The 12131-nt window shown below is 41.2% G+C and overlaps 1 protein-coding gene across 1 annotated transcript in view; it reads right to left on the minus strand.

Moving 5' to 3' along the window:
- The window catches only part of adamts10 (ADAM metallopeptidase with thrombospondin type 1 motif, 10), a 127132-nt gene that overhangs the window by 49066 nt on the left and 65935 nt on the right, over nt 1-12131 (minus strand). Inside the window, exons 9-12 of the mRNA XM_062028363.1 lie at nt 1725-1768; nt 1437-1542; nt 585-731; nt 358-499 (exon numbers count right to left, since the gene is read on the minus strand). Coding sequence (XP_061884347.1) covers nt 358-499; nt 585-731; nt 1437-1542; nt 1725-1768 — 439 coding nt within the window. The remainder of the gene's footprint in view (nt 1-357; nt 500-584; nt 732-1436; nt 1543-1724; nt 1769-12131) is intronic.

Raw genomic sequence — 12131 nt, forward strand, 5'->3', positions numbered from 1 at the left:
CATCAGGAGCAAGGGTGAAGTGTCTTGCTCAAGGACACAACGGACGTGACTAGGATGGTAGAAGGTGGGGGTTGAACCAGTAACCCTCAGATTGCTGGCACGGCCACTCCCCCAACTTCGCCACGCCGTCCCATTGAAAGGCATTGATTGGCATCTGGCAATCATAAACTTTTCCACAGAAATTGGCCAATAATAATCGGTGGCCGACCAATTGTTATCTTTTTCTTTGTGGGCGACCATCTTTTCTCAACGCACTGATGTAAGGTACAGGACGTCGACGTATTTACATCATCGATGACGTTGACCAAGTCGACGAATCGCTGCAGCTCTAAACGGGAGTATGCCGAAAATACTCACTGCATATTTACATTGTCGAGATCTGACGCCATACTGGAAGCGGCACTGTTCGTCTGCGTCGTAGGCCTGACCCGGGGCTGTGGTGGGGTACACAAACTCCTGCTTAGGGGGTACGTTGTTCAGACAAGAGCCCATACCTGAGCTAGAACACAACAACAAAAAAATCAACAGGGTGAGTTTTTCCCCACATTTTTCTGATGTTATTAATATCTGAGAGGCTGACTCACTCCAAAAAACTGCTGATGTAATCCCTGCTACAGGCCGACCAGATGAACGGGTTCGTCTTCATTGTGATGTGGTCGGCCATCAGCTTGGCCGTCTCCTGGGTACGGGGTCCACACGTGTTACCAATACCGTCATGGTTCATTCCAAACCTTAAGTAACAATTATAAAGATATTTACCCCCTTTTTTAAACTCAGTGGCCTTTACACTTTCTCGTTTGTGGCTTGCTAAGTAACAGTTGGAGCAATTGTTATATTTTTAAACATACTAAACAGTCAAAAGAGATGAAACAGGAAGATATGTTTTAAAAGCTGTCATTCATGTTTGGATTCACTGCTGTGTTTTCAGGCATGTTAGGGATACTGTGGCAGCTTTATTTACACACCCCTCATTGTACGAACTTTTTGTTTTACGAACCACAGACAGAACAGAGCTCGCTTGACCACCATGCATATTTAGTGAGCCGGACGTGGCTATTTACAAACCCTATTAAAGAACCAATTAAGCTTGTAAATCAAGGTTCCATTGTCCTTTGTTTAAGACCTGAACAATCCCATAGAAGAGCAGTACTAAAAATTATGCCATCACAATTACAAAGGTTTTAATATATTGTAATAAAATGTGATACCTTAAATGGCGACACGAGAAGAGCAGAATATGAAAAACGTCTCTCAGTATGAGGCAGTGCAGTTTCACACCATTGTCAGTGCCAATTAAAACATTAATATCTTTGTGGGGCAGAATTTGATACAGCTCTTGTATTGCATCTAGTATGTGCATGTTATGTTTTTGTCTGTGAGTCTAGACAATATTATCGATTTAGTCTTGTTCTCAATATTGTGTGCATTTTACTAACGTATGTCCAATCTCATGGGCAATAGTGAACGCTGTTCCCAGGCCAATGTCCTCATTGATGCTGCAGCTTCTCTCTGGTTCACACATTCCTCCAACAGGAGCCAGACCTGCGCAACAAACACACACATTTAAATAAGCACTCCTTGGAGAGCTACAAAACGACAGATCCGTCCAACAATTGTCGAAGTTATGCAACTAAGGGAGTTAAGATGATAAAATATGTTTTCATTTCAGGCATAATTTTAAAATATGAGTACATGTTTTAAATTAAGACATATCTTTTTTTTACCTAAGGTTTCACAAGGCTTGTTTTTCTGGATGCAGATGTCATACCTGCAGACACACCATGGCCACAGAGTGAACAGCAGTGATAGATAGGGCGATCATATAAAAGAACAATAACAGGAAATCAAGAACAGTCGCCACTTGATGGATAACACATTGCAAACCCCCCCCCCCCCAAAAAAAAACACATTTGACTTCTAATACGCTGCAACATGAGATTTTGTACACGCTATTCGAAAGGATAGGGAACTATTTGTGCCAGTGGTGGTTGTGTTGTTTGCTGCAGCACATTCCTAATGCAATAGCATCATGTTTCTATCTGTTTAACATGCCATTGTCTTGCAGTGTTGCTCTAGCAGTATCATTGACAGAAGCAGCAGTAAAAGAAGTAATAAAGGAGGGACGAGTAAAAGCAGTAATGTGCATATTAATGCATTTTTGCTGTACATTTTAAACTCCTCACAGTAAATCCCCACATCTACTTTCCATTCTCTCTGTGCAATTTAAAAGAAAAGTGATTGTTTGATAAAAATCAGCTAAGCTAGCAATACATGTTGCACCTGTACAATACATTATATAAATGAGCATTAATTTATAATTTACGCCAAGTACAAATCTTTAATTATAAATGAATACCATATTTTCATAGCTAGAGCATTAAAAAACAACCTTAATGTGTTTTTCAACATTAGGAGAAACCTTTAGACATGAAATAACACCCTTTTAGTCACCTTTACACTCTTTTAATCTAATAAAATAATGCTGCCTGAGGCTGAACAAATCAGTGGCTACAATACTGAACAGCGCGTTCTGAATTGGAGTTTGCGCTCGTCTGACTGACAGTTTTCGTCGTAAGGCTGTCGAGTTTAACGATCACTTTGTGCAAAACCAGCACATCTTTTCTGTACTTGTTTGTACTTTTTTGGCTTCACTGTGTCACTGTGCCGTGACACTTTGCAGTTTGTGTCGATCGGTGCTGCGGGCTAGCACACCGAAGCCGGCTAGCATTAGCAGCCTGAGGTACAGAGGTGTGATTTTCTTCTGTTGCTGGATGTTTCGGCATATCCAGAATGCCTCCACCAAAGAAAAGCCCGACATCGGAGGAGTTTGAGGAGATGAAGCTCACACTCCACTCCCTGTGCAGCGATGTGACTGCGGTTAGAACGCAGCAGGAGCAGCTTCTGGGGCTACTGGAGGAGGTGAAACAACTACGCCTCCAAAACGTAGAAAAAGACCGGCGCATTGTGGACCTGGAGCGGCGAGTGGACGAGCTGGAGCATTACTCCCGCATGAATGATGTGGTCATCACCGGCATCAAGATCAAGCCGCGTTCCTACGCGCGTGCGGTGGCCGCGGACAGCAGGGAGCCCAGCGAACAGGAGACACAGTCGGTGGAGCAGCAGGTGGCTTCCTATCTCCAGAGCAGGGGGATAGAGATGGACCTGGAGCACATCGAGGCTTGTCACCCACTGCCCATGAGGAACCAGAGACCACCAGCTGTCATCATGAGATTTACAAACAGGAAAAAGAAAATGGCACTATTGAAGCAAGGATGCAAACTGAAAGGTACAGATGTTTTCATGAAAGAACACTTGACAAAGAAAAATGCTGACATCGCAAGGATCGCACGACAACTTAAAAGGCAAAGCAAGATTCAACAAACCTGGGTAACGAACTGTAAGATCTTCATCAAACTAAATGGGACACCGGAGGAAGCAAAAGTCTTGGTGGTGAGGAAAATAGAAGATCTTGATAAGTATTGAAATTGAAGTAGTACTTGGTATCATTGTAGCTTTGTGACTTCTACATCATCTCAATGCTACCCACACCAAGAACACAGACCACACTAGGGCTGCAACAACTAATCGATTAAATCGATTAAAATCGAATATAAAAATATTTGCCGATTAATTTAGTCATCGATTCGTTGGATCTATGCTATGCGCATGCGCAGAGGCTTTTTTTTTTTTTTTTTTTTTTTTTTTTTAATTTTTTAATTTTTTTTTTTAAATGAACCTTTATTTATAAACTGCAACATGTACAAACAGCTGAGAAACAATAATCAAAATAAGTATGGTGCCAGTATGCTGTTTTTTTTCAATAAAATACTGGAAAGGATAGAAATGTAGTTTGTCTCCTTTATCCGATTATTAATCGAAGTAATAATCGACAGATTAATCGATTATCAAATTAATCGTTAGTTGCAGCCCTAGACCACACCAAGTACTGATATGGACATGTTACAGAAGATCCTACAACATCAACAAAAAGAACTGGAAATGTGTGAGTATCAAGAGCACGCCACAACAGAGACTGATATGGAGATAGACCCTGATAATAATTTTTTCTCTGCGATCGTAAAAAACTAATTATTTTACCTGTGAACAATATGAAAGCAGTGTAAAATCAGAAGATAGTCTGTCAATAATACATTTCAATAGTCGAAGCATGTACACTAACTTTGAGGCTATCAAGGATTACTTGAAAGAATTTAGTCATCCATTTACCATTATTGCTATTACTGAAACCTGGTTCAACAATGATAAAAGTATTGATTTTAGTCTGAATGACTATGAATTAAGATACATAAAACAGAATAAATAAAATAGGAGGAGGGGTCGCATATTCATAAATCTGTTACATTTAAAGTTTTAACAAACATGACCATAGCAGTCGATGGATTATTTGAATGTTTAACAGTGGAAATCCTAAATGACAAAAAGACAAATATCTTCATGAGTTGTGTATACCGGGCACCTGGTTCAAGCATAGAAACTTTCAATCAGTGGATGGGTAAACTATTTTCCTCTGTGAACCATAAAACCATATTTATCTGTGGTGATTTTAACATTGATTTGTTAAACTCAACCAAGCAAAAACATGTTGATGACTTCATTGACACAATGTACAGCGTGTCTCTATATCCAACCATAACCAAACCAAGCAGAATTATAACACATAGTGCCACAATCATCGACAACATTTTTACTAACATTACGGGAAATCAAATCACCAGTGGCCTATTTATATGAGATATCACTGACCATATACCTGTTTTTACTTTATATGACTGTCATCTCAAGAAAACCAAAGACACTATGGCAAAAATCTCTAAACGAATAACAACTGAGGAAACAATCTGTGCCCTAAACAATAGTTTAGCAGTTCAGGATTGGACTTCAGTATACAGAGAACCAAATGTGGACAGTGCTTATTGTAATTTTTTAGACAGCTTTACTTTCCTGCATAATAAACATTGCCCTGTGAAAGAATATTTTATAAAAGGAAACAATAAAAATAGCCCTTGGATCACAAAAGGGATAATTAATGCCTGTAAAACGAAAAACAATCTCTACAAACTTTTCATCAAAATAAAAACAAAAGAAGTCGAACAACGATACAAGAAGTACAAAAATACATTAACTGATATTATAGGAACAAGCAAATGGTTATATTATCAAAAAAAACTATATAAAAACAAAAACAATATAAAAGGAACTTGGGATGTTTTGAATAGTCTAATCCAGGGGTAGGGAACCTATGGCTCCAGAGCATGGGTGTCAAACTCTGGCCCGCGGGCCAAATTTGGCCCGCCATGTAATTTCACTTGGCCCGTGAGGTGATATCAAATTAACACTAGAGCTGGCCCGCCGATTATACAGCGGCGGTGCCGCGGTACACCGCTAATTCTCATATTTGCGAAACTTCCAGGGAGACTCCCAAATTTCAGTGCCCCTCCCGAGAATTGTAACGTCCCCTTTTTGTCCAGTACAATGAGTGCTGGCTCAGTTACATAAAATGTGTGACTTTGGCACGCACACAGAAGTGAATGCAACGCATACTTGATCTTCAGCAATACAGGTTACACTGAGGGTGCCAGTATAAAAACCTTTAACATTGTTAGAAATATACGCCACACTGTGAATCCACACCAAACAAGAATGACAAACACATTTCGGGAGAACATCCGCACAGTAACACAACATAAACACAACAGAACAAATACCCAGAACCCTTTGCAGCACTAACTCTTCCGGGACGCTATAAGGTAGGTGTGGGGTGGTGGTGGGGGGTGGGGGGGGGGGGGGTTTGGAGGTAGCGGGGGTGTACATTGTAGCGTCCCGGAAGAGTTAGTGCTGCAAAGGATTCTGGGTATTTGTTCTGTTGTGTTTATGTTGTGTTACTGTGCGGATCTTCTCCCAAAATGTGTTTGTCATTCTTGTTTGGTGTGGATTCACAGTGTGGCGTATAATTCTAACAATGTTAAAGTTGCTTATACGGCCACTCTCAGTGTAAACTGTATCGCTGTTGATGAAATATGCTTTGCATTTACGTGTGTGTGTGTGCGTACAGGAGCCGCACATATCTTGTGACTGGGTGGGCACGTTGTTAGAAGGGATGAAAAGCGGACGTGACGTCAGCTCGTAGAGGACGTTAACACTTGTGATTTAGGGCTATATAAATAAACATTGATTGATTGATTGAGGTTAAAAGCAGTGCCTGTAAGGCACGCCCCCAAGACTGTGGAATATGAGATATAATGACTGATGAACACCTTTGTTCGATAATGAGGGATGCCTCAGCTCAAAGCCTGAGCCCCGACATTAATGAACTAGAATCCAAGAAAAGATGGCAGGTACCTGAAGGAATCAATAAAGTACTATCTATCTATCTGGCTTGGGCACATCAGATTAGATCAGTGTGTTGCAAACTGAGCAGTTTAAAGTCCTGAATGGTTGTTTTATTCATTATTTTATTTTCAAATTTATTAGCCTGTGGAAAAAGTTAATGTTGATATTTACCTCAGAAGGCTGCAAATAGAAAAGAGGCATTACATTTTTATTTAAATTGTATTTGTTATGCCATTGATATTTTTTAATTATTATTATTATTATTATTATTATTTGAAACTCAATTTTGCATGTCACTATAAAGTTATATAAGCCTTGCTTGTTCAATATTTAATGCAAAACTTATTTGGGTCCCTATCAAAAAGGTTAATTTGTTCAACCTTGGCCCGTGGCTTTGTTCACTTTTAAATTTTGGCCCACTCTGTATTTGAGTTTGACACCCCTGCTCTAGAGCCATAGGTTCTCTTTTGATAGTGTCTCTTTTGATGACTGCATCTGGCTCTCAGATAAATCTTAGCTGACATTACTTAACAGGATAAGTACTGAATAATTCCGCTGGTAATCACAGTGTTAAAAATAACGTTCAAAATATAAAACATTCTCATGCATTTTAATCCATCCATTCGTTTTCTACCGCACCTGTTCAAGAAGTCGCATTAATGGTAAGAAGTATTTTATTTATTATTGGTTAGCTTCAAAATAACAATGTTATTAAAAAGAATGAGGGACTTATTATACTCTAAAAATGTTGGTCTTACTTAAAAATGCACGCATTTAGTTGTATTCAGTGTTAAAAAAAAATATTATATGGCTCTCACGGAAATACATTTTAAAATATTTGGCTTTCATGGCTCTTTCGGCCAAAAAGGTTCCCGACCCCTGGTCTAATCAAACAAGGATATTTAAAGTTGACATATCCTGATTACTTTATTGATGAAAACGGTGAAGATTATAATATGAGTAATGTAGTGAATAAGTTCAATTGTTTTTTTGGAAATGTTGGTCCTAAGTTGGCTGTTGATATCCCAGACAATGGAGTTACAAGATCAACTATTGAACAGAATTCTTCGTCATTCTTCCTCTCAGCTACAAATGAGCAGGAAGTGACAAACATTGTGCGGAAGTGTAAAAGTAAGTGCTCCACTGACTGCCATGATTGCAACATGATACTGGTTCAAAAAGTTATACTGAATATTGTAAAACCCTTAACTTATATATGTAACCTATCATTCCAGACTGGCTGCTTTCCAAGTCAAATGAAAATCGCTATGGTAACTCCGCTCTTCAAAAGTGACAGCAAACACGCTTTCACCAATTAGAGACCAATCTCTCTTTTGCCTCAGTTCTCAAAAATCTTAGAGAAACTATTTAACTCTCGACTTCAATCTTTTCTTGAGGAGCAATATATGATCAATGACGGTCAGTATGGCTTTAGGTTTTTGATTGATTGATTGAAACTTTTATTAGTAGATTGCACAGCTCAGTACATATTCCGTACAATTGACCACTAAATGGTAACATCCGAATAAGTTTTTCAACTTGTTTAAGTCGGGGTCCACGTAATCAATTCATGGTACAAATATAAACTATCATCATAATACAGTCATCACACAAGTTAATCATCAGAGTATATACATTGAATTATTTACTATATTTACAATCCGGGGGGTGGGATGAGGAGGGTTTGGTTGATATCAGCACTTCAGTCATCAACAATTGCATCATCAGAGAAATGAGCATTGAAACAGTGTAGGTCTGACTTGGTAGGATATGTACAGCGAGCAGTGAACATAGTGAGTTCAGATAGCATAAGAATAAGTATATACATTTGATTATTTTCATTTGGTTATTTACAATCCGGGGAGGTAGGACATGGAAGGGGGAGGGTGTTAGTCAAGGGTTGAAGTTGAAGTTGCCTGGAGGTGTTGTTTTAGTGCGGTTTTGAAGGAGGATAAAGATGCACTTTCTTTTACACCTGTTGGGAGTGCATTCCATATTGATGTGGCATAGAAGGAGAATGAGTTTAGACCTTTGTTAGATCGGAATCTGGGTTTAACGTGGTTTGTGGAACTCCCCCTGGTGTTGTGCTTATGGTGGTCATTTACGTAAAGGAAGTAGTTTGACATGTACTTCGGTATTAGGGAGGTGTAGCGGATTTTATAGACTAGGCTCAGTGCAAGTTGTTTTACTCTGTCCTCCACCCTGAGCCAGCCCACTTTGGAGAAGTGGGTTGGAGTGAGGTGTGATCTGGGGTGGAGGTCTAAAAGTAACCTGATTAGATGGTTCTGGGATGTTTGGAGTCTAGATTTGAGGGTTTTGGAGGTGCTAGGGTACCAGGAGGTGCAAGCGTAATCGAAAAAGGGTTGAACGAGAGTTCCCGCTAGAATCTTCAAAGTGCTTTTGTTGACCAGAGAGGAGATTCTGTAGAGAAATCTCATTCGTTGGTTGACCTTTCTGATTACCTTGGTTGCCATTTTATCACAGGAAAGATTAGCCTCTAGAATGGAACCTAGGTAGGTGACCTCATCTTTCCTGGTGATAACAATGTCACCCACTTTTATAGTGAAGTCACTGACTTTCTTGAGATTGATTTGGGACCCAAATAGGATGGATTCCGTTTTACCTAAGTGTATGGATAGTTTATTGTCAGCGAGCCAGGTGCAAATACTAAGGAGTTCAGCACTGAGGATTTTGTTCCACCTGTGACTTGTCCTTGCCGGATACCAGCAGGGCCGAGTCATCCGCAAACAGGAACGATTCACAGTCGCATGCTGATGACATGTCATTTACGTATATTAGGAACAGTAAAGGCCCTAATATACTGCCTTGGGGGACTCCACAGCTTACTGAGGGGGGGGGGGGGGGACACGGTGCCGTTCCCCTCTACCACCTGTTTCCTCCCCTCCAAGTAAGATTGCATCCAGCTCGATGAGGTTTTATCAAATCTGATTGCTCTGAGCTTATCCAACAGTATAGCGTGGTTTACGGTGTCAAAGGCCTTCTGAAGGTCCAGCATGACCATGCCGCAGTATTTGCCCGCGTCCACCTCATGTTTGATGTGGTCGGTCAGATAGAGAAGGCATGTGTCAGTGGAGTGGTTAGTTCTGAAGCCGGATTGGAATTTGTACATGAGTTTATTAGTGGCAAGGTAACTATCGACCTGTTCATAAACTATTTTTTCCATTACTTTCGAAATGGAACTGAGAATAGAAACAGGTCGGTAGTTACCAGGTTCTAATTTGCTACCTTTTTTAAAAAGGGGGGTTACTCTTGCTATCTTGAAATCCTTGGGTACTTGGCCTTGTTTAATTGAGAGGTTAATTATGTGTGTGATGATAGGAGCAATGGTGGTGGCAGAGTCTCTGAGGAATCTGGAGGGAATATTGTCAAGGCCGGTGGCCTTGTTTAGGTGGAGCGCGCTCAATTTATTAAGCACCTCGTCAGCTGAGACCATTTCTAATTTGAAATTGTTGTTGATTACTCCTAGCTTTCTGTAGAAGGCTTTAATGTGTTCTACACCAAAACGACCAGAGTGGTGAGACAGCTTGTTAACTAGAGTTGTGGCTATGCTGGTGAAAAAGGTGTTGAGTCTGCTTGCTACCTCCATTTTATCTGTAATGAGGGAGTCACCCTCCTTGATGTTGATGAGTCTGGTTTTAAGTTTCTGGCTGCATCCAGGAAGCTGGTTGTTGAGAATTTTCCAGCGCTCACGTGGCTTATTTGTGTTTTCCTCTATTTTATCGTTAATGTAATTTTTTTTAAAGGATTTAGTCAGGGTGTTTGCCTTATTTCTTAATTTATTGCATTGCTTTTTGAGTGTTGAAAGGAGTGATTTGATGTTATTATTATTGGGTTGTTTATCTACTTCGGTTTTACACTTTTGGTATTTGAAGTATTTTCTGTCTCTGTCTTTTATGGCAGCTAATAGGTCTGGATTCATCCATGCTTCAGAGCGGGCTTTGATTCTGACTGTTCTCACGGGAGCCAAATTATTTAGTATCGCTAGGAACGCTGTTTTGAAGCGATCCCAAGCATCTTCGACCAGGTTGCTCGTGAGCACAGGAGACCAGTCCCACTCACCCAATTTAAGGTTGAAATTATCACTGGAGTATGTTTTAAGGAAACTGGATTGAGCTGTTATGTGGCCATTGGCTTTGGGTTTAGTTATTTTGCGGGTGCAGAAGGTTAGATAGTGGCCGTTAAGACCACAGATCATGACCCCACTATTTTTAATGTTATGCCGGTCTGATGTGAGAATGAGATCTATAGTTGATTGGGTGGACTCACACACCCTTGTGGGTAGTGTTATTAGCTGGGAGAGGCTGTGCAGATTACAAAGCTTGCTGTAAGATTTGAAGACAGGCGCATCTCTGTGTTGAATATCTGTGTTCAGATATCCAGTTTTCTCCACGTTGTCTACCCCAGCTAAGCACTCCTCGAGAGCACCATAGAAATCACTCTGATTAGGGGGTCTGTATACAGTCCCTATCAGTACCGGCATAGCGTTTGTGAATTTGATTTCTGCCCACACAGATTCAAGGTTATTGTGGTTAAGATCAGTGCGAGTTATGTATTTTATATCCTGGTGAATATACATACAAATACCACCACCATGTTTATTCCTGTCCTTTCTGATAACCGAGAAGTTTTCTATCTCTATCTCTGAGTCAGAAACACTTTGATCTAATTTAGTTTCAAACACAAGATTTTTACCTTATTGATGTGGAACATTTCTCTGATTTGGTCGAGTTTAGTTCCAGAGAGGCTGTTCACATTAAGGTGGATGATGTGTAACCCACCGGAACCAATAAGAGCATCAGAGTCCGCTGGGGAGAGGTACTGTCCAGAAGATGGAGGAATGATGGTTGTTATTGAAGTTGAATTGCAGTCCAATTCACTGTTTGTGTGGAGAGATTTGGGGGAGGGGGAGAGAGGTCCATTGTTCATCGGCCAGGGGATGGGGGAGGGGCGGAGTGGAAGGGGGGGGGGGGGGCAGGTAGGGGTGGTGGGGTTGGACGAGGTTTTCACGGGTTTTGGTGAGGTTGAGAACAAAGACCAGGGATGTACAAAGAAACCCCTGAATCCTGTGTAGGCCGCGGGGGGTCCAGGTGATGTGGTGATGACCCTCAGGGTTTCGGGAGAGGTTCGGAGGACTTTCGCACTGCCGACTTTAATGGCGGCCGGGGTGTCGTCGAAAGCCATTACGCCGTCCGCCGCCCTCACCGGTGTCCTCACCGGTGTCTGAGCTGTCTTCCTCCGTCTCCGGGCCGCTGACCGCACCGATGATCGGGGTGAAGTCCTCCGTCGTGCCGCCGACCGCTGGAACGCAGGTGAGCTCGGGTAATAATGAGCATATGAGAGCTGGCGTAGGTGGAGAGCTAATGTTTTTAGCATAACTCCGACGAGGTCCCGCAGTTAAGCTAGCTTCCTCGGCGTCGTTAGCAATAACATTGCTAGGCTTCGCCTGGCGAGACAACATTAACCGGGTGGTTACTGGTCTGGGGTTTAATTCAGTGTCTCCTGAGAGTAGAAGTAATAGTAAAATTGATGATCTTCGGTCTATCCTTCCAGTCAGGGGCTTATTTCTTCTGTTCCGATCCGCTGTGAGACATAAGTGGATCACATTACGTCCGTAACTCGGATGTTTCGTCGATGATTTACCATGGAGGTAGAAATCACTGTGATCATCCTTTTCGCGTTCACGACTCTCATTCTTCAGAGGGTATTGTATCCGTGGTGGTTTCAAATATAAATCCGTGATCCACAGTAGAAAAAGGAGG

The sequence above is a fragment of the Entelurus aequoreus genome, linkage group LG19, assembly GCF_033978785.1.
Source record: "Entelurus aequoreus isolate RoL-2023_Sb linkage group LG19, RoL_Eaeq_v1.1, whole genome shotgun sequence".
Lineage (NCBI taxonomy): Eukaryota > Metazoa > Chordata > Actinopteri > Syngnathiformes > Syngnathidae > Entelurus > Entelurus aequoreus.